Source organism: Dipodomys spectabilis, unplaced genomic scaffold, assembly GCF_019054845.1.
Source record: "Dipodomys spectabilis isolate Male_0828 unplaced genomic scaffold, ASM1905484v1 ptg000132l, whole genome shotgun sequence".
Lineage (NCBI taxonomy): Eukaryota > Metazoa > Chordata > Mammalia > Rodentia > Heteromyidae > Dipodomys > Dipodomys spectabilis.
This window is the reverse complement of record NW_024870809.1, coordinates 1,184,035-1,208,233: the sequence shown is the minus strand read 5'-3', so window position 1 is coordinate 1,208,233 and position 24,199 is coordinate 1,184,035. Positions and strand designations below refer to the sequence as shown.

At 37.1% G+C, this 24,199-nt stretch overlaps 1 protein-coding gene across 5 annotated transcripts in view; it reads right to left on the bottom strand.

Moving 5' to 3' along the window:
- Positions 1-284: 284 nt before the first annotated feature.
- The window catches only part of Amot (angiomotin), an 82,752-nt gene continuing 58,837 nt past the window's right edge, over positions 285-24,199 (bottom strand). For 4 of the 5 annotated variants that reach the window (XM_042690065.1, XM_042690067.1, XM_042690066.1 and 1 more), the window contains 3 exons: positions 23,570-23,802; positions 21,754-22,476; positions 19,766-21,278 (listed from right to left, as the gene is read on the bottom strand). In XM_042690065.1, coding sequence (XP_042545999.1) covers positions 21,181-21,278; positions 21,754-22,476; positions 23,570-23,802 — 1,054 coding nt within the window. In that variant the 3' untranslated portion in view covers positions 19,766-21,180. Of the gene's footprint in view, positions 296-11,222; positions 11,229-19,765; positions 21,279-21,753; positions 22,477-23,569; positions 23,803-24,199 lie in introns of those variants that run through there. The other variant, XR_006148954.1, reaches the window with a different exon arrangement.

Here is a 24,199-nt window from a genome sequence, read left to right as displayed (position 1 = left end):
CTAAAAACCAGATTTCTGTCACCAGAACAAATATTTTCAAGTCAGGAACAGTTAATGGTAGCATAGTGTTTTATATTACAAGCAAAATATCAAGAAAAGCCTCTTCCTTCCCTCCTTTCCTTTCCTTCTTTTCCTTCCTTCCTTTCTTCCTTCCTTCCTCCCTCCCTTCCTTCCTTCCTTCCTTCTTTCCTGTCCCTTTCCTTCCCTTTCTCCTTCCACCATTTCTAATTTCCCCTTTCAAAGTTGAAGGCATTGTAAACAGGAAGATGAGACTATGTCTAAGCCTCCATTACCCCTGATTCACAGACACACACTTGACACATGGAAGCTCATTCTCTTGGAATAATATATCACGTTTGACAGGAATGAGAGGCCAGGCCAGGAAATGAGAAATCTATCACCTCCCCTGAGTCTGAAATGTATGCTCAGATGTTGCCATTTTATCCATGCTAGAATCTACACAAGCCAACACTATGTTTCTCTAGTGGCCCTCCCCCATTACAAATATTTTTATATTTTGGTTCACCTTTCCTGGATGCCAATAAACTTTAGAGTTGTATGATATCATAGCCTGATAAATTGCAAGTTCAAAGTAACAAAGCTTAGCAACAATTCTGTAGTGTATTTCCTGGTCATGTGGCTGACTAGGAATAACAGCTCATTCCTGCTGCCCAGCACCCTACAAGAGTATTGTAGCATTTTCAATAGCCCAGGAAAAGATTAACATTCATAGTTTAAAATTTGAAGTAGATCTTCTATGCAGTGTGTGTTTTTTTCATACCACCATAAAGAAAAATGCATTAAGTATCATAACTTTGTGATTGTTTTTAAATGGGTTGGGAATAGATGAAATACAAGCAGTAAACTCATACTTTCCACTTTCTTGGTAGTTGTATTCCATGAGAGAATAGTCAGGGTCAGATGTAAGAAATAGAAGCACCTTTCACTCTCCTGTCCTTTATACCTCCTAAGAAGGGGGATTCACCCCCCCCAAATCCATCACCTAATTTTCCAGATTAGAGTCTCTCTTACTTCTTTGCCTTTATGAACTACTTATCATCTCTACCAATTAAATCTGAAAGGTAAATTTAGTCCAGTTTCCTTTAGCCACATAAAGGCTGCTTGGACCTCTCTTAGGCTACAGATACTCTGTTTTTGAGTGTGTGTGGCTTTTCATACTCATCATAGGATGCTCTCTCATTGTAGCTACATTTGTTTTCATTGTCTTAAATTTACTTTGTCTTAAATCTTTAATTATATTTCTATTGATATTGAATATGGAGGCATACAAAGAAGAAAACAAAATCAGTCATTTTTTCATTCTTAACTCTGATGAATTTTTTAATATAAAAGTAATACATGGCGGAGTGGGGATTTGGGAATCTTGGTGAAAGGGTACATAAATTCAGTTAGAGAGCTGCAATACATTCAAGAGATTTATCATGCAACATTGTGAGTATAATTAATAACAATGTAGATTTGAGAATTGCTAAGAGTATATTTTAAATATTCTTATCACAAAAGGGTGAATTAATAAATATTTATTTTTTCAATTTAGCCATTCTAAATGGATACATACTTCAAAATATCATATTGTATATTATAAAATATGTATTTTTATTTGTCAATTTATAATACTAACTGAAGCCGGGTGCCGGTGGCTCATGCCCATAATCCTAGCTACTCAGGAGGCTGAGATCTGAGGCTCAAGGCTCAAAGCCAGTCCCAGCAGGAAACTCCATAAGACTCTTATCTCCAATTAACCACTAGAAAACCAGAAATGGTGCTGTGGCTCAAGTAGTAGAGCCCTGGTCTTGCGCTGAAGAGCTGAGGGAGAGCGCCCTGGCCCAGAGTTCAAGCCCAATGACTGACAAAAAAAAATCCTAACTGAATAAATGGAATATATATGTTGTTAGAAAATCAAACTACAGAAAACTATAAAGTATAAGTCAAAAGCCTCTCTTCTGTGCAATGATGGCTCACACCTGTAATCCTAGCTACTCAGAAGGCTGAGGACTGACTCAAGGCAGTTCCAAAGCCAGTCAAGACAGGAAAATCCCCAAGACTATAATCTCTGGTTAAACACCAAAAAGAAAGAAAAAAATCCAGAAGTGGGGCTGTGGCTCACATGGTAGAGCACTAGTTTTGATCAAAAATGCCCAAAGACAGCACCCAAGTCCTGAGTGTAAACACCATGTCAAATACACAAACTTTTTCTGGAATCAGCATAAAATATTTCACGTAGTATTATGTATATTAAAAATAAACAGATCCATATACACATACAAAATCCCTTCAAAATCCCTTGTACAAAACACAGTCAAAATCCCTTCAATCTAATCCCAAGAAGCCAGAAGTATGTTGGAATTCAGCATTTTCAGAATTTTAACATGGTGATATAGTGCCTGTGACATTTAGAATGCTACTCCTCCACTGAGATTTGGGGATAACAAAGACATAAATTATACACACAAGCAGTATTAACCAAGCACATTAAAACTTGAGAGCAAAGTGATTACTCACACTATGTGAGATAAATAAAGATCACAAATAGCTGCATGTCAGTTAATGTAAGCTTTCCCCCAAATTAGTAAAAATTCCATTTTTCAGAGACTTTAGGGTTAAGAAAATGCAGAGATGCAGATATGATATTGTTTTATATTCTTTCTGTGTCATCTCTTAGATACACACATGCACATATGAACACACTGATACAATTAAGGGAAGGTACTATACATATTGTTCTTTACTTGCTTCTCTTTCCCATGAATAATATACAGTAGAGACATTTCATATCACTTTATATAGATCTCACTTATTCTTTTCAATGGTATTTCAAATATTCCAGTATATGAGTTTACCAATATGAACTTAATAAATCCCCCATTACTTGTCATTTTAGTAATTTCTGAGTTTTCTTATGTTTTTATTTTCTGTTCATGTATGTATGTTGCTACTTTTCCTCTCCCTCCTTAACTTTCTTTTGTCCTGTTTTTTTTTCCTGTAACAAAATTGCAGTAATCATACCCTTCTCCATGTGTCTTGGTGGGATTCTATATGCATATCTTTATTAGAAATTTTTACCAATAGAATTATTAAGTTTTGTGTATTTGGATCTTTTCTTTTGGGATAGATTACAAGCACCAAAGATCAGCTTGGACCTGTAAATTTTTTATATCCATTTTAGAGCTTTGACATATAGCAGGTGCTAGTACATGTTTGCTAAGTTGAATAAAATAATTAAGACAATGAAATAGTAAAGGTAATTTTACAAATGAAAATAATGAACAACTTCACGAAGACCTTCATTAAGATACCAAAAGGAAGACAAAAATATTTAGTAAGAGATTTAAAATATGCCGCTGTGTAGTTCTACTTCTAGGTTTATTTTCAAAAGAAACCATATGAAATACAGAAATGTAAAAATAAGAATACCAGTTGATACATAATCTATAATCTCAAAATTTTCCAATTTATTGAAATGTTCAAACTTATGCAGTTGACACATGAAATGGAACAATGGGAAATTATAGATAGATAGATAGATAGATAGATAGATAGATAGATAGATAGATAGACAGATAGATAGTTATTATGTGCTCATAATTTGCAAAAATACATTTGCAAAAGTTTCAGTAGAGAGAGAAATATAGAAAATTTCAGAACAAATAGAAAATAAGCAAATTAAAAATCATTTATATAATTTTCAATCATAAAGAGGTGTTTTAAGGACACAGAAATAAAACATCTAGAAAATCAACAGCAATTGACTTTGGAAGAGTAATAAATATTTTATCTTTTTAGACATTTCTCTAGATGTTGTATATTACATGTCTACAGAAACATGTTATTTTCATAATCTGGACAAAACTGTTTTACATTTTTAAGAAAAGTTAGCTGCAAGGAAGATTCTGATTACCATCTCCATATAGAAGTAAGAAGATATTTTTTAGTACTTGCTTACGTCTTCCCATGAGTTATTTCTGCTGTTTATTTCTTGGTAACAAGTTTTATTTTTTATGGATCACAGGACTTGAACTTGGGGCCTGGGATCTGTCCCTGAGCTCTTTGCTCAAGGCTAGCACTCTATCATTTTAAACCATAATGCCACTTCTGGTTTTGTGGTGGCTAAATGGAGATAACAGTGTCACAGACTTTCCTACCTGGGCTGGCTTTGAACCATGATCCTCAGATCTCAACCTTCTATGTAATAGGCTATCAGGTAAGAGCCACCAGTGCCTAGCTTTAAACAAGTTTTTGATATAGTTCATATTTCATTTAGTTTACCTATTTAAAGTGTACAATTCAAGGCTGAGTGTGGTAGATTATGTCTGCAATTTTAGTACTTGGAAGGCTGACAGGAAGATCTTTTGTTTAAGGCCAGACTGGTGTGTAACAAGACCATGTGTTTAAAATAAAATTTAAAAATAAATTATAGTGTCACGCCTATAATCCTAGCTATTTAGTTACAGATTGAGGTAAGCCTGGGAGGGGGTAGTATGCAAAACCTTTTCTGAACCACTAAAATAATTTGATTGTGGTCATATAAGACTGTCAACCCAGGTACATGGGAAGTATAAATAGGAAAATGAAACCCTATCTGAAACATAACTGGAGCAAAACAGCTAGGGGCATGACTGAAGTGTAGAATGCCTGCAAATGGGAAGCCTCTGAGATCAAACTCCAGTACTGGTAAATAATCAGAAATTTTTAAAATTAGAATATATAATTCAATAATTGTTAGTTGTGTTATATTAAGAGTTGTGACATCATCATCTCAATTTTAGATTTTTTTTCATAATCCCATATCCCTTAATCTTTATTTTCCAATCCCCCTAGATAAGCTACCCTTTCGTTTGGGGCATTAAAAAATGGATGCCATTTATAAATTCAAACAATTTACCATGCTCATCCTGTCTATTCAAAATGATGTCCAGAGGTCAACCCTGACTTCCCATATTTCCATTTCTTCAGTTCTTTTTTTCTTCAGTTCTCACACAAAATCAGATGCATTAACTGAGGACATGTAGCTTCTGAGCTATATGCTACTTACCATGTTAAGCATATGAAATCTTTATGCTAGAAACAGCAAATATGGTGCATGGGCCAAATCTACTCAATGGACTATTTATACATAGCTTATGAGTTAAAAAATTTGTTAAAAACTTATTAAGAATTTTTAATCAAGCAAAATGATTATGAAAGTTACATAAAATTAAAATATTAGTTTGTGAATAAAGTTTGGATGAACCCATTTGATTGTGAATTTGTCATGAATGTTTTAGCACTACAGTGGTAGATTTCAGTATTTTTTTTCTTTTTTTTTATTGTGAAAATGCCGTACAGAGGGGTTACAATTACATAGCAAGGTAATGAGTACATTGCTTATCAAGCATTGTTTCCTCCTTCTTTATTTCCCCTTCCCATCCCTGCCCTCCCACCCTCGTCCTTCTTGCTTCTCCACCCCCCACTCCCTATTCCCCCCACCCCCCCAAAGTTGTAAAGTTCGTTTTTCGACTTAACACCTTGTTAGATTTCAGTATTTATGAACTGAAAATGCTGATATATTCATATCTATCTCTTTTCAGAAAAGCTAGTCAATGTCTCCTCTAGCACACACTCATCTATTGGTTGCTAGTGTTCTCCCAAAAGTTCTCTACTTGGTAAATACCAGGGCAACCTGGACTTAAAACAAACAAACCAAACAACAACAACAACAACAACAACAAAGAAGTGACAAATAACATTGTCTAAAGGTAGCAAACAGAACTTGCAATTAAGAGCATTGGCTCTTCAAATGGAATGTTTTGTTTTTAACTATATTTTTTATTATTTTTAAGTAGATATACAAAGAAGTTAACATTTAACAAATGAAATCAAAGCTGTGTGACTTTCAACAGATGAATGGGCCTCTCTAATTTTCAGTTTCTTTTTTCTAAAATGGAAATCGTTTCACATATATTTACAAGGTTACTTGGAAGAACATCACCATTTGGGGATTATTTGAAAATTGGAAACAAATTAAAGGTCATCAATAGAAAAACTGATTTTGAAAAAAAAAATGTTACGGCTGAGAAAGGGTATATACCAAGCTCTTGGCTTGATTCAAACATTGAAATAGAAATAATATTTTCATACCACCGTGGAATAATATGTCATGGTTAAATGAATGAACACAGAATAATCCCATTCCATTAAAATGAAGCAAGAAGTAGGTTGGGAGAAATTGGGGAGAATGATGAAAAGGGTAATGCTAATTAAGATGCATTGTACTCATAAATTGATATGTTGAATTGAAATCCCTTTGTACAACTACTTAAAAATGATAAAAGTTTAAAAATACAAAACAAGTAGCAGAGGACAACATGGAAAATAATTCACACAATGTTTAAAAACATAAACCATTCTGCATCTTGTATTTTGCATACACACATTATTTAGTGCATTGTACATATGTAGTGCAAGTAAAAGAACATATGTACAAATGATGAACACAAAATTCAAAAGAATGGTTACCCTGGGAATAATTAAGTGGAAAATGGACTCTGTAAGTCTCCCCATGAAACTTCAACAATATTTTAAATGCTTTATTTCTCAAGCTGGGTGAGTGACACATGCCTACTTGTTCCATTTTCCATCTTTTTGTATGTCAAATTTCATTTTTATTAAGAAGATAACAAATGAAAAATGGAAATAGTTTTAAGGATTGATATAACCAATATATGTTAAGTGTATGGTATAGTACCTTGATCATATTAAGCCTTTCATAAATACTACTGTTTTTGGTTGTTATAATAAGAAGCAACAATTCTATAATGGTAGGGATTTGGGATATTAAAAGAAAAGGAATATGGCAAAGTCATTAATAATGTTCTTTGAATTGGATCTTCCTCTTAATGGATGTATGGATACATGGATGGAGGAATTAAAAATGAATGAATAAATAAATAAGAATGAAACGTTAGGGTAAAGTACTGTGGCTGGTGTAACATTGGCTAATGGGTCCAATTTCTCTGACCAAACTGTAAAATAAAGAATGCCCTCCTGACCCTTGTGAAGACATACTAAATATTTAATAAATACCACTTAAATGTTAATAGGCAAAAGGCATAATTCATTTCATTTCGTTCAGTGTGCTACCTCATAGTTCATCTGAGAGCAAGTGTAACAAGTCATTTATATTTTCCTTACATATCATGTATCAGCCTGACATAGCTGGCTTTTCTCAAAACATGTTATTCAGCAGACCTGGGGTTTATCTAGCTAAGAAAAGATGAGGTGCACTATTGTACAATGATGTCTACCTCTCAATTATGGGAATACTCAAAAACAATCAAAGGTTTTAATCCTAACTGTACATCAAATAATGCAGGAAGTTTATTAAGTATGTAGAGACCCTGATTTCCTACCTGGTAGACCCAATCATATTCTCTGGGAATGGAAGCCAAGGAATCTATATATTTAGATACTGTTTACTCCAAAGCAGTGCCTTAAAGATATGCTGGCCAGTAGATGTCACTGAATCCTTCCTAACCTATGCCATCCACCTGTACTCTTGTCCTAACTGTATCTTACTTGAAAATAGTAGCTACAGAAAGTAGTTCTGACTACATCCTAGAGACATCTCTAGTTCACATCACACAGACCATGAGAATGAACAAGAGTTTTGTCACACAGAGCATCTGGAAACCAAATGTTTTCCTAGGCAGGTTGGTGAATAGATGGTGGAAGGCAATTTGGTACATGCAGGTAAGAGCCCCAAGTCTGTGGTTTTTCATTCTGTCCTCATGTATTGGCTTTGTAAGGCAATATACTCTGAAGGAGCCCCTGTTCCTTTGGATGCCTAGAAATAAATCTGTTCAATGTAGCACAGATTCGGAAGCAGCAATTGTAATGCTTTAAAAACAAAGCAAATAAAGATATTTTTATTTTTAAATTGACTTCAGGTTTTTTAAAATTTTACTTCTGGTTCTGAAGAAGCAGGAGGAAAAATATACCAGAAAAAGATTCAGAAATAATCCCATCTGCTACAGGAGGCCTCCACAGAACTTGAGAGCTAAAAATAGAAACAGCTCAGCTTCTCATGGTTCAATGTAGCTGCTTTATAGCAGAAAGATTCAGAAATCTGCTCAGAAATGTGGTTTTAGTTTTAAATACAAATGACTCCCTGCTATTAGACAGTTGTTGGTTGTTGAGTCCACCTACCCAGCACCGAATTTCGGCAATCCTTGTCTGGGCATACAGACACTATTTGTTCACATACCACCCACAATTCATCCTCACGTTTAGGAGCCTCAAATCAGGAGTGGATTTATGTTCCTTTTGAGTTCTAACCATTACTCCCGTGTTTCAAAATATTTACCATAGACTGATGCTTATTTGCTATTTTAAACATTGGGAAGTTCAAGGTTAAAGTTTGGCAGGCAGAGACAGCCCCAATTCAATGTCCTCACATGATTTTTTACTCAGAGAATATGTAGTGAGGTTTCTCTTAATTATCACCTAAAACTTTGTCTTCATATACAATCCATTTAGAAGTGAGGGCATCAGCCTGTAAATTTAAGATATATAATTCAATCTATATCAGGATGTGTAAAACAGCTTTGCTGTGAACTGGTCTGAGTCTTGAGTCCAAGGTCTGAGAAAGAAATGCACACATACAACAAGTTTCATGAAGCAAAGTGAATATTTTTACAAATAATCAATAAAAGATAACAAAAGCCTAGAATGTACAAATCCGACCTCCATGGCTAAGAAAGCTCCTTGGGACTGATGGAGTCTTGCTTACCCCTTCTTGCACCACAGGTGAAGGATTCCAGTAAGTCCTATACACTGTATCTCATGATTCAATGGGTTACAGTGTTGAAGGACAGCTTATTTTTAGTGGAAAAATGGAATAAGTTTTCTGAGATGGTCTAGCCAGCTCCCTCTTTACCTGAGGATGAATTGTCAGTATGTTCTGTAGTTACTCTTGAGAAATGCAAGTAAACAAGTGGAGAAAACTGGATTGTCCAATGCCATTCATAGAAGGATCATATGGGAAGACAGTGTAGAAAGACTTAAAAGAAGCCAACCACTGGTGGTTAACACCTGTAATCCTAGTTACTCAGGAGGCTGAGATCTGAGGATCATGGTCCAAAACCAACCTCTACAGGAACGTTTGTGAGACTTTTATCTCCAATTAACCACCAGAAATTTGTAAGTGGCTCTGTGGTTCAAGTGGTAGAAAGCTTGATTTGTGCAGAAGAGCTCAGGGACAATGACCAGACCCAGAGTTCAAGCCCCACAACTGACAAAAAAAAAAAAAAAGACTGAAAAGAAAGGCCTAATTAACAGAGAGAAACACATATCAGGAAGAGTCCTGCCCTATGGTAAAAACAAACAAACAACAAAAAAACCCACACATGTACTTAAACAAATGAGTGACAGGATTGTAAATCAGATCCTGTCTGGGTATGTGGGTAATAATGGGGGTGGAAAGGTGAATAGAGAGATTGAAGGAGAATAAATGTGATAAAATACTTTATGTACTATGTGAAAATGAAACACTGAAGCTTGTTGATATTGGAATGGGAAGGGATTGAGGATCAGTGATGAAGGAGTCTAGTTATACTGTATGCGTTTATGGACATGTTAAAATGAAACCCACTTGTACAACTATTCGATGATCATAGAAATGTAGAAAAATAGCATACTTTTATCAACACAACACCAGTTTAGATTTTATTATTCATCTTTGGATGATCTGGATTATCCTGGCTTAGTAATTGGTAGGAGGCTATAGTGACAGAAAATGGGCCATTCTGATTTTCTAAAATTTCATAGATTTATTTTTATTTTTATTATAAAGTAATTTACAGAAGGGTTACAGTTACACAGTAAGTCAGGCAATGAGTGCCTTTCTTTTTGGAAAACGTAACCCCTTCCCTCACTTTCTCCCAGTTACAAAATAGAACAGAATTTGGGCAAAGAATAACACACAAATTAAACAACCATCAGAAATGAAATAGCTCAAAGAACTCTACTCAGTAATATGGATACTGGGCACTTACAGATGGGAAAAGATTGAAGAAAACAGCAACAAAAAGCCACAGTAGATTGATTGGTCATTCCAAAAGTTATTTTCCACATAAAGGCTAAAGCAAAAGATACTTTTTAAAAAAAAGCATTCTAGTTCTGTATGCCAACAATGAGAAAAGTGTGACTGAAATTAGGAAAGCAACTCCATTTGTAATAGCCCCACAAAATATAAAATACCTAGGAATTAACAAAAGAAGTGAAGGACCTCTATGATGAAAACTTCAAAAACTTGAAAAAGGAAATCAAAACAGAACTTAGAAAGTGGCAAAAACTCCCATGCTCCTGGATTGGAAAGATCAACATCATGAAAATGGCAATACTTCCCAAGGCTATCTACAAATTCAATGTGATACCTATCAATATTCCAACCTCATTCTTCAAGGAAATAGAAGAGGCAATCCAAAAATTCATATGGAACAATAAAAGACCCCGAATAGCAAAAACGATCCTTAACAGAAAGAACAGTGCTGGAGGAATACCAATACCAAATTTCAAACTCTACTACAAAGCCATAGTAGTCAAAACAGCTTGGTACTGGCACAAGAACAGACCTCAGGACCAATGGAATAGACTTGAAAACCCAGAAATGAACCTACAGACCTATAACCATCTAATCTTCGATAAGGGAGCTAAAAAAAAATAGAATGGAAGAAAGACAGCCTCTTCAGTAAATTGGTTAAACACCTGTAGAAAAGTAAAACTAGATCCTTTTATATCACCCTGCACCAGAATCAACTCCAAATGGATCAAAGACCTCAGAGTCAAAGCAGACACCTTGAAAACATTACAGGAAGGAAGAGGAGAAATTTTAGGGCTCCTTGGAACAGAGACCCAGAAACTCAACAAATCAAAGAAACATTGGACAAATAGGATTGCATGAAACTCCAGAGCTTCTGCATGGCAAAGGACATAGCTAGAAAGACCAGTAGAAAGCCCACAGACTGGGAGAAGATCTTCACTAGCTATGCAACAGACAAGGGCCTCATGTCTAAAATATACTTAGAACTCAAAAAACTAAGTCACCTAAAAACAAATCCTCAAAGAAACAACCACCCCATTAATAAGTGGACTAAAGACTTAAAGAGAGACTTCTCTGAAGAAGAAATAAGAATGGCCAGTAGACACATGAATAAATGCTTAACTTCTCTCTCTGGCCATAAAAGAAATGCAAATCAATATATCATTTCTGGCACTGAAAGGTTTTGGTAAAGGCATTGTTATCACCAGATTTCCCCTCACATTTGTATTGTTTCATTTAGACATGCCCATATATAAATACATAATTTATCTTGATCAGATTCACTGGCCACTGTCATTACTCTCCCTCATCACCTTCCCCTACTTCCCAAACTAATATTGTTTTGCCATTTTCACGTGTACATTACATATTTTTACCATATTCACCATTCTTCACTCTCTTTTCTTTTCTCATCTCCATTAGTACCTATGCCCTACACAGGACTTGTTTTACCTTCTTGTGTGTGTTAATTGTTAAAAGTTGCCTTAGATTGGTATTTCACACATGTATGTACACTACTTAATCAGATTGAATCCTTTGCTTACTCTCACTTTTCCCACCCCATTAACCCTTATTGCTATCTCCATCCACAGATTCAATGTATTTCGGTATTTTTCACCCCCAAACATTATTTGTTCCTACCTATTCTAATCACCTCAAATAGTCCCATATTTACAAACGTATTTTGTTTGTGCCTATATGTGTATGTGTGTGCCTGTGCCTTTGCCTGTGTGTGTATGTGTGTGAGTGTGTGTGTGTGTGTGTGTGTGTGTGTGTGTGCATGTGCACACGCGCACATGTGCTGGTACTGAGGCTTGAACTCAGGCCCTCTTGTTTTTGTTTTGCTTATTCACTCATTGCTGGCACTTGAGCTATGCCTTCAGTTCTAGCTTTGTGCTGGTTAATTGCTGATAAGTCTCCCAAATTTATCTATCCAGACTTACTTCAAATAGTGATCCTCAAAACTCCAACACCTGAGTAGCTGGGATTACAACTGTGCATTACCAGTGCCTGATGCTGGGTGAATTTGAAAGGTGAGATGGATGAAATGTACTGGTACATTCCATGTGGGATATTAGTTGCACTGGGTGCATTCTGACACTCTGAAGAGGTCTGCAGGAATAGATGTACATAATTATTCCTTTAACATCTGCAAAAAAAAAGATGAGTTTAACATATTTGGCTAAATGGGTTAGGATAGTTTTTACCATTAATTTTACCAAATTCATATGCAGTTCTCAGCTTTCAGTCTAACACCAGTTTTCATTGTTGGTGGGAGTGTAAACTTGTTCAACCACTTTAGAAAGTAGTATGGAGTTTCCTCAAAAAACTCCACATAGATCTCTCCTATGACTCAGCAACCCCACCTTTGGGCATTTACCCAAATGATCACAAACAAGACCATACTAAAGCTATTAAGCAAAATGAACCTCAAGATAGGGACACAACTGGTTTTTTTCTTTCTTGCTATTGTTAACTTATTTATAATGTACTATGTGATTTTTTTTGTTTCTTTGGTACATTCCTCCCCGACAGTATAACCCATTTTCACTGTATTTGATTCTGGTGACCTGCATCTTGTATATGCATTTTTCTAATTTGTGGAGGGCAAAGGAAATAACAAAATGCTTAAATACGGATACAGGTTGACCCATTGTTGTAACAATGAGATGTACAAGACACTATATTGAAAACAAACTTTACAACTTGGGGATGGGGAGGGAGTAATTGGGGATGTGGGGAAGGAAGGGATGGTAGGGGAAAAACAAAGGAGGCAAGAATGCTTGATAGGAAATGTACTCATTACCTTACTCATATAACTGTAACCCCTCTGTACAATATTTTTACAATAAAAACTTATTTAAATATTTTTAATTATGCTGATATACAAAATGATATGTAAATTATACAAGTGTCATTAATGTCTAATCACAGTTCTCTTGTTAGGAATATCTTCAGTAGTATAATGTGTACAGTCATGCCTTGCCCTTTTTTACTGAATGGGAATTGCATAAAGTATAATTTATCCAAATGTTTATGGTTTCTGAGCACATATCTGAATCAGTTCTATAACCATGGAGAACATCTGTATGTGGAGCTGCATTAAAACATGTGTTTCAATATCAACATTTTGGTCACAAAATGTGGATCTGCCCTTGTAGGAGAAAGTAAAGAATAGTGAAAGCTATAATCCCTTTTCTTTTTAAAAAAACTTTTAGACCTTATACCTGCTTGTTGGGGAGAATGTGTAAGTTATATATGTCACACATTAGTTTCTAACATTTGTCAAGTCACAAGAGTTATTTCCTTTTCCTGTTTTCCTGTCTATTGTTAGTCTCATGGATATCATGGTGGCTCAGTAACTACTAGGCTTCTCTTGGCCATGCATTGCAATGTAGCACTTACCTTGAGTACTTCTCTACTTATTATCCCTTGTTTGTGTCCATTGTCTCCTACAACTCTAGAAATGCATATTAACATAAACCCATGGTTGAAAAGATATGTTAACACTGGGAATGTGGCCACTAAGCCACATTCCCAGTGCTTGCCTAGCAGGCACAAAGCCCTTGATTTGATTCCTCGGTACCACATAAACAGAAAAAGCTGGAACTGGTGCTGTGGCTCAAGTGGTAGAGTGCTAGCCTTGAGCCAAAGAAGCTCAGGGACAATACTCAGGCCCCGAGTTACAGCCCCAGGACTCATTTGAAAATAGAGAGCGCCCGTAACAATGAGACATACAAGCAAGTCGTTATGTTGAAAACAAACTTTACAACTTTGGGGGGGGGGAGGGTTGGGTGGGAGGGCAGGGCGAGGATGGGATGGGAAGAGGAAAAAAAGGAGGAGGCAACAATGCTTGATAAGAAATGTACTCATTATCTTGCCCATGTAATTGTAACCCCTCTGTACAGTATTTTCACAATAAAAAAGAGAGATGTTAACTATATCTTCCCTCTGTTTTGAACTCTGAGATTTTTGTGAGATATTTATTCTTTGAAATATATATATTCTTTGAAAACTGCTATGTAGAGTAGGAGCAGGAGTCAGTGTAGACAAAAGGAGAATACAGTATCAATGTGTACAGAGTAAGAAGGAATTGGCTTGATGAGTAGATCTGCAAGCCTGTAGAAAATTTTCAGTATATTCAAATTTCAGAATGTTTTATCTGTCCCTCATAGCCGATTTTGGACACAGGAAAAACAATGTATGACCTCAGAAGCAGTATTTAGTCTCATGGAATCATGGAGTATAAGAGCCAGGATGGATATTAGAGATCATAATCCAGTGACCTCATATTACAGAACTGCCACTGAAGCTAAATGAACTGGCCAAAATCACAAATGTGGTTGTGGTTGTCTCAAGGATTATAAACCATGTAAACCAACAACAAAATCAAACAACAATATGTCCAGTTTTGTCATAACAGTAAATTCAACAACTTAAAGAGTCAGATTGAGTGAGAAGAATAGGCAGTTACTTCAAGGGTGAATGAAAATAAAACAGCTGATCATTGTGTCAAACAGCTAATACTCACACTAGATTTATTTATTTGATCACATGTATTTTGGATTTAGAGAGGCCAAGGAACTGACAGGCCAGGATGCCAATTGCATAGTTTAAAGATGGAAAGATAACTATGTCTCAAGGTCCAAAATCACGCCTGAGCTTGGGCTAGTAAACAAATCAGTAGATGATATTAAATAAGGAAAGATGGATGAAAGGAATGTCGAACTAGACTTTTTTGTGTGGAAGAATAATTACTTGGAACCTACATTGAAGATTCTTTAAAGAAAGTATCATGCATTTTTGTACTTGAATCATAGAATGAATCTCTGTGTGAACACCACAGGTTTTGGCTTATGGTAGAAATTATAGAACCAAATGAAGGGTTCTAAGTGGCACTTTCTCATCTTTGGTTCAGAGTGATTACATATTTTGCTTCCAGATGTAGGATAGTACATATTGTTCATTAATGAAAACTTCCATCTTTAGGCATACTGAAATATTTACAGGGAAATGGTTATACCTGTGATAGTATTCAAAATAATACAAGGTAGGTACTGGAGCAATAAATGCAACAAAAGTGGTCCTGAATTGATAATTATTGAGGCCAAATAATGTGTCCATGGATGTACCTGGCTATTCTGGTTTTGCATGTTTGAATTTTATTAGTAAAATGTGTTTAAAATCTTTTAGTTTTCTTCTATGATGCCGGCAATGATGGTATTTATTCCTATTTTACTGATAGACCTCTCTGATTCTATTAAGGACCTTCTCCACAGGTGAACACATTTAGTGACAGGCAGAGCTAGCATTCTGTGTTCCATTGACTTCTACACTAGTATAGGCTACACTTGATTGAATTTGGAAGTTTCCACTAGGTTATTAATATTCAGAGCAGTTTACTGGATTCTTAGGTCTTTGAAAAGGTCTTCAGTGGGTGCAGGTTTGACAAAATGAAATCATCTTTTTATGTTCTACCTTGATACCTGGAATGTTCACCCCAGCCCACAAGTGACTGGGTTAACACTTAAATATCACTCAAAACTCTAGTTTTTCCATGATCCCCATGTAGCCTTTCAATAATCATCCCCTCCTCTACGCTATGCTCTGTATATTGTTCAAATTTCTGTCATAGCATACTTGACATTTCAAATATAGTATATGCGTGTAGTTTTTACCTCTGAAACTAGAATCATGGACTTAAGTTTTAGGGCTTTTTTTGCTTGCAGAATGACAACATCTAGTAAGTATATACCCAGTCACTCAAACAGGCCTAAATCCATTGATAATCAGGCAATAGATGTCCTTGGTTTGGTCAGTTTTTGAGGAGTGAGAATTTCCCTGTAGAGTATGATGGCAGTGGAATTGAGTAGCAGAAAATATTTCTGCCACTATGTAATGCATAGTGGATGGCACAGAAGGGTGACAACTGAAGTACTACAAAGATACCAGGTCCAAGTTATCATACTTGATATGTTGAAATGCTTTACAATGTGATTATCCCTCATTTTGAAAGAATCCTTGCTTTCTCATCTCATGAGTAACTGCTTGTTAAAATTCTGGCACAAGATCATATAAAATAATATTTATCAAAATGAACTCCAGAAAATGGAACCAAGAGTTTTTTTCCTTTGTTGCTGCTTTTTGTTCTCTTGTTTACATGTCTTTGGGAAAGCAAGGTAGGGTACAGAAATTGAGGGATAAAGGGTGAACAAATGCAGCAGTGGTACTCACTAGATATTATGTTGAAAATGAACTATGCAACTTCTGGGAAGGGGGAAAAACTGGGAGAGTGAGGGAAAGGATGACATTATTCAAAAAATGTATTATTTACCTGAGTTATATAACTGTAACCCCTCTGTGCACCACCTTTGTAATAAATAAAATTCTGGCACAAGATATTCCTGACAAGAATGGTTTACAATGTTTTGTAATTAGGTGTAGTTGTCTCAGTACCAGCTTTCTGGGTTGTTTTTTTTTGGGGGGGGGGGGGTTCCAATCATGAGGCCTGAACTCTGGGCCTGGGTATTGCCCCTCAGCTCTTCAGCTCAAGGCTAGCGCTCTACCACTTGAGCTATAGCGCAACTTCCGGGTTTTTTTCTTTTTGCTTATTCGGTGATGAGGAATCGAACCCAGGGCCTCATGCATGCAAAGCAAGCACTCTACCACTGAGCCACCTTCCCAGCTCAGCTTTTTTTTTTTAAGCAAAAAGAGGGATGGGTGGTCATCAGTAGTTTTCACATAATTCATAATATAGAGTCAATCAAGTCTACCTGAAAAATAATCATAATTGAATGAACTCTACTCCTGCTCCATCCCTTTTGCAAGGCCCATCTAGTCAATTTCACTGTTAAAAAAAAAAAGTGTCATTTGAATGTCCTTGGGGATCCTTTCATTCCCAGTTAGGTTTGAAACTCACTGGTAAGCAAGAGATCCAGCAAGGGCAGTGTAAAGGCAGTATTAACATTTTTAGTGGAGAGCCAACTTGTTTGTGGTTTTGCTTTGCTTATAATAAGCTCTTCCAAGTAAAACTGATGGATTGGCATAGAAACAAGGGTTCAAAAGTGATATCAAAGGGCTTTCCAAAATGCTAAGCATTGGGTGAATGACTGCTCTGCTTTGGGTGACCATCATTTATTTTACCTCGCTGAACCAAGAGATATAGGATGCAAAGTTCTTAATATATGCTGCCTGAGTATACAAAGAAACCTATTAGCTTATGTGGCCTATGGTGTTGTCTTAATACTTTACAATCTATAGTTACATTGCATACTTCAAACAAATGCAAATTCCATTACACACTGCCATTGAAAGGTGCTTTCACTGTATACTGATTTGAAAGTAGTCACTGATAGAGTAAAAACTAAGCATATGTTGGGTAAACAGCAAAGCATTTTCCACACAATACTGCATTTTAAAATAGCTAACTTTATTATCAGTGAGAGGATAGGCACACAGTGGATTTAAATCTGCTGAAACTTTATTGAAACTAGATCTGTTGATTACAGAGTAAGATCATAATCATTATGGGTCAACATACAATTTAAACCAAAGGCAATTGTCTAGCCATCTGCCAACCCCAGCTATCCATTTTACAAACGCATGCTGTTAATCACAAGGGAGGTCAGAAGGAGTTTTGCTAGTTCCGTGTAGCCTATCGTTGCTACCAGGAGAAAATAAACAAACTCTGACACTTGTTCTACTGATGATGGATGGAACTTGGAAGATGTATTTTCAAGGAACATGGCAGGCTGAAATTGCTGGCAATGGTCTTTCTTTAAAAACAGAGCATTTCCAGTAAGAAGGCACACATTTTAAATATGTTCATATATGAATGAGCATGAGATAACCAGATTTTATGATTAACAGATGAGACTATAATATACCAAAGTTAGTGCACATGTATGCACGTAGAGCTGCCACATTACTTGGGCTCTTCATGAAAAGCAGTTTGCAAATCAGTTTGTTCAATTTGTAATCAATTTACAAATTATTTTGTTCATTTGCTAATCATTCTACCCAACAATGTAACAACATAAACAGAACATAATAGGTCTCTTGGTATGTTTCCCACAGCAAATGATGGCAGACATTTCAGGTTCCTGTTGTCCCATCATCTTGAAGATCAAAAGCAGCATTGAGATTAAATCCTTCATTAAGACAACAATCAAGATACATGATTTTAAAAGAAAGTTCCATCTACTTTTAATTTTCAAACATTGGTAATAGGAGTTTTATACCAAGTAATGTTTATTCTAATGAAGTTTTCTTGTACATGGAACATTGGGGTACAACTGAATCAGAAGGTCCCCATAGACTACCAGGCAGTACAAGTTAAGACAATAAGGTCACCTTCCTATCACGAGGAGCCAGTAAAATGCATAGATAGGTGGAAGTCCAAAAAGATTATCCCAAATGTTACATTCACACAAGTACAAAAATGTGGCTAACTTGAAATTTTCCCCATAAGCCTGATTTTTAAGATAATACCTTTCTGAAAACATTTAATTTATATTCCCCATAAACAAGATACATTAACATGGTCTTTTTCCATCTCTTAGCTGTACAATGATATTGAAGCAAATTACTTGGGTCTGAAAACAATGTGGATCTGGACTGCCTCTGGTGTAAGTTGGAAGAGAAACTCTGGAAAGTTCAAAACAGTACTTAGGCAAGAACAGAACTTTCTCCTTTTCCCCAAAACACATGAATCAAAGAGATGGCTGCCACACAGTGTGGAATGTACGACATTTATCACCTTACAGAATGCAATTATAATTATGACTCCCAGAGCCAGCAAAAATTCTGTCAAAATGTTATCGCCATGAAATGATATCGAAGGTTTATTTTTATTTTTGTTATTTACTTGGACAGAAAATAACTCTCTTAATGTTTGCAATATGATGGCTTTTCTCCCCCTTATCACTAAAGGGTAGTATGAATGAGTACTAACACAACTGGACATTTAATTTCTACTTGGAATTTACTTTATAACTGAAGACTGATATGTGGGATGATCACTTCATTATTGAAAATGTGAGAAGACTGGCTGAAAATTACATTGCCTTCAATCTTGTGTCTCTTCCCACCCATACAAAATAATTACTTTAGAAAATAGCCAAGAACCACAAAGGAATACGGATAAACGTATTCCTACATTCACAGAAGAACCCTGTAAAATGACAGCCATTCTCATAGCAAGAAAAGTGGAGCTGATTTTTTATTTCATGTGACTCAATATAGAAATGAAAATCAAAAAAGGCAAAACCTTATACAAGGCACTGCATGAGAAGCAAGATAACATTTCAGAATCCTGGATAATCTACTCAAACTGGAGACATTTTACATTTATAACCTGCACCAATAATACAGATTTTCTTAAAAATAGTTTTCAATTTTGTATATAAGTGTTTCTCAAATTAGGCATGGTAATTGGCAGAGTAGACAGATGTGCTGTGTGATATTACAAGTCACTGAACTTGTCCAAATCTCAGATTCCTCAACACTAAAGTTAGAGAGCAGGGCTATATATTGCTAAAGTTCTTCCCTGCCACTATGGCTCATGATATAATATTATCCAGCTACTCTTCTATTAATCTGGTTTCTAACTAACATATCCTCAAACCTCTAAACCCCCCTCCCTTACCTAACACCCTCCCACTCCCTTCGCCCTCCCTAAACCCCTGATGTTAATGACACTCTCTTCAGATTTGTCACCTCAAGAAGGGCAGGGACCTGCGAAAACTGGCATTCCTCTGTGTCCTTGGAGGCAGCATTATTGCAACAGTTACTGCTGTAGCCTTCTTTTGTTTCCTGCCTACATACACATTTCTCACCACTTCCCAAAAGGAGTCCAAGATAGAGTCACTGGTGGTGAGAAGAGGTAGTTAACGGGATGGTTACAATCAACCTACCCCTGAATGCAGTCTGGTACTTATGACTTCTGATGCTATTCCCTTGGAGGTAACAAATACATATGCCTTCAAAGACATACATTAAGAGTCTGGAGAAACAAACCTAGTTATTAGAAAGTAGTCACCAGATATGCAAAGAATTCAAACTGTCATCCCCAAAATGCTTCCTCATTCTGTAAATGACTGGCTATTGGAGACTGGTGGTGACCTAGCCAATGAATCTGAGTTATGGAGGAAACACATACTAAACAGATCTTATAAAAAGTAAGCAAGCTATGCTCATGGCTACACCCAAACCACAAAAGTCTTCATGCAACTTCTCACACAATGCTGTATCAAGTCCTCTTGTGTCTAACTCCTTGTGAGAGAAGTTGTGCATCAACCAGTTCATTTACTTTCTCTAGCATCTGAAAGCAATATAGCAATATATTAATTATCCAAATGCATAAATTACTCCAGAGTGTGTGTGTGTGTGTGTGTGTGTGTGTGTGTGTGTGTGTGTGTGTGTGTGTGTGTGTATGAATGTCTGAACCTCCAGGAGGGAAAAAAAGAATCCATTTCCAAAGCACCATTGAAATGAAGATAAACTATCTGCTAGGGCAAGGTAGCTGGCAACTGGGAGGAAAGATTAGCACCAGTACCCCAATACTCCCTACCTTTTCTCCAGCTTGTATATCTCATAAGAAAATTCCCTTTCATGAGCTAGAGGCATGAGCTTTCTGTGGCTGTTGTCTAGTCACCAGACAAAGCAGCAAAACTCAAATTCTCTGGCTTCTCACTTCTGAACTACATGTTACATACTGTCTTCCACACATACTGTGCTCTTCAATAAAAAACAAGATCTGGAATATGGAAAGTTTAAACAAATTTAAGTACATCCCAAACATCCACGTGTATCATCTACCTGTGAATAGTCCTAGTACTCATACACATTCCAACAATAAACCTTAGAGCACATTCTGATTGATTAATCTGCCTTTTAGAAGTACTCCTTAAGTATACCAGAATATATTTGGTTGGAATTCACATGGCAAACCTTAAATTGTTCCAAAAAGATGACCCTTTAAAAAATCCCCTCCCCCAACCCTTATCTCCACCCTCAGAATATGAACAACCAAAAGGGAAAATGATTAAAAGCATTTTTGCTGATAAACTGCAGCTCTTGATTTAGATGAGATACTCCACCATCTCTGCATCAGGCTCTTGTCCCAGGATCTGAATGGGAGCTTTCCTTTCCAGAGTACTGGAGTGGAAAACCAGGCCATCTGAATGGAAATAAAGCATTAGAAAACGTTCAGGGAGGGCTGGGATGTAGCTCAGTGGCAAAGTGCTTGCCTAGCAAGTGCAATGTCCTGGGTTTGATCCCCAGTACCAAAAAAGAAAAGACAAAAAATCCAGTTAACGAAAAACAAACAAGAAAACATTTAGGGACACAATGCAAACCCTATTTTCAAAAGACATGATTGGAGAGCTGACATGAATCTTATGACAAAGTATGACTTCCCTTCCACCCACCTCATTTACTTTACTGGGAGAATAATGGGTTTCACTCCTGGCCCATTCCCATCTCCATGAAGAAGAAAAGTCATTTATAGACTTTCTTCTCTCTTTTACTGAATCCCACCTGGAACATGAATATCTCAATCTAAGTCATCAAGCTATAAGCGTCAGGCACCAACAAATATATCTGTATATGAGGGGGTGGGGGGAAAGCTACCTGCTACAGAAAATTAGCATTACCTGTCTTGTCTGGACTGTAGGTCAAATTTGATGTAGACAGACGATGTGATCCAGAACTGGTGGCTGGACTTGCAGGAGCCTCAACCTGAGCCAGAGCTGGAGCTGGAGCTGGAGCTGGATTAGCAGCCATAGCCGGAGCTGGAGTTGGTGCCTGAGTCTGACCCGGAGCAGAAGCCTGAGCCACTGCTGGTGCTGGAACCGGAACTGGAGCTGGAACCGGAGCCGGAGCAGCTGGAGCAACCTGAACAGCAGCAAAAGCAGCAGAAGCAGAAGCAGGAGCAGGAGCAGGAACAGGAGCAACAGCAGATACAGCAACTGGAAGCTGAGTAGCAGCAGCTGGAGAAACAGCAGCAAGAACAGGAGCAGTTGCTGCAGATGGGGCAATAGCAGCAGCAGCAGCAGCAGCAGCAGCAGCTGGAGCAGAAGCAGCAACAGCAACTGGAGCAGCAGCTACCATGATGGTGGTGTTGGTGGCAGCAGTGGCAGTGTTGGTGGTAGCAGTGGCAGTGATGGTGGCAGCAGTGGCAACAACGGCAACTGGAGCAGGAACAGAGATGGGAGCGACAGTTGCAGTTTTGTTCGGTTCCGTTCCACGTTCGGTTTGGGTGCTGCAGTCTCGGCTGCCAGTCTTGGAGTGAGCTGACAGCAGAGGAGTGGAGGGGGGCACCGGTGAGGGTGTGGATGGGATGGACTCAGCACGGTAGTCTCCACCCAGGAGAATACCTACAAATGAAGCAGGGAAAGAAATCAGAGAACAGTTAAGTAATTTCTGTCCAAGCATTTGTTTAGCAGTTCTCCCTTGTATTTGAGGAGAAACATGAATGGATCTAAGTAAGTAAGTTCCATTATTTTTGCCTCTAACAAACCTTTGGAATCAAGCATTTCCTACATGGCTAAAAGTTGCTTTGTAGTTTGAGAGATCCCCTTTGGTCACTGATAGTAAACTCCCTGCACAATATAGTAAACTTTTAAGTGCCCTGGTTATTGGTTCTGATTTATTTTTTTTCCCACTGGTAATTGAGCAATTCTACTACATTCCAGTTATAACCCCTACCACTTGTTACCATAATGCTGAAACAGTCCTGCAGAAAGCCACATGAAGGTGTTAATAATCATATGGCCTAAGGTTCTGAGCATGACCAGAGTTCCAAGACTGTTACTTGTTAGTAAAAGAACACAGCAAGTGTCAGAGGCCATGAAAAACAACAAGAAGGCATGAAAAACAACAAAAAGAGCTAATATATACATACTAATATATGTGTGTATTTGACCCCCAGGCTCTAAAAATGTGCTCCTTGGTATTTACAGTACTCTGGTGTTTTGATTAGACAAGAAGGAATAAACAGGAGTGGATTGAAAAGGTACATTCTGTTCTCTCTTCAAAACACTCTGGTAACCAAAATTTGCCACCCAGCTCCATTTAGCTTAATGAGAACTCTGGGCCTTCTTATTGTAATTGAGGAAAGAATATAGAAATGTTGAATGTCAGAGGTTTTTTTATGAGTTGATGGCCACATTGGCTTTGGATAAATCAAACTTCCCACATGGCAAAGGCTAAGTCTGAGGAATTTTTAGATGAAATTAAATGTCATTCAAAAAGAACATTTTATTCCCCAATGTTCTCTCCATGAGACTGCCATGTGTGGAGTTCCTCTTGGATATGTAGGAGCCCCATAGGAGGGAAAAAAAAAACCTAGTTGGGCACACCTCTTTTCCTAGAACCTGATCTGTTGCCCCTTTACTTTGGTGTGTGAGGCACTTGGTCAGGGCTATCTTTAACCATGTCACTATCTTCTTTCTTATTCACTATTATTACCTAGGCTCCCCTTCCAATTCTTGTCATCTCGCTTCTCCTCCATTATGGGGGTACCAGTCAAGGTGGATGAGTGGGAAAGCAAGCCTGATCCAGCATTTGAAATGGACATCAGGGACTTTGCTGGCCGCATGGATGATAGCTGCTCTGTCTTACTCTGTTCCTTCCGGGAGCGCTGCTGGAGCACTTTGATCATGGCATCTTTCTCAATAATCTGGGCATGGAGAGTCTTAATCCTAGGAGTCAAAGACAAAGAAAAGATACAAAGAAAAGCCATTACTACCTCTGATTACTGGTCTTGCTGCCTACATGGACTTCAATTCCCATTTTCTTTGACAAACTTAAGTCTTGTTAGTTCTGCATTGGCAAACAGGGGTTGGTATGCTACAGTTTTAAAATAAAAAGTACATATTTCTGCATACCAAATTGAGTATCAGAATGAATCTAGGAACTGTTTCTTACACCTTGGAATGTCGAAGTATTGACAAAACAAAGTATGTATGAGAGAATCAACATAGTGGGTGCTGCCATGAAGAAACTGAGTAAATGAAAACAATTGAGAAAATGAAGTCTATGAATAATCTTCAGGTAATAAGTAAATGATCCTAAGCTCTACCTCCCTGTTTGAATAGA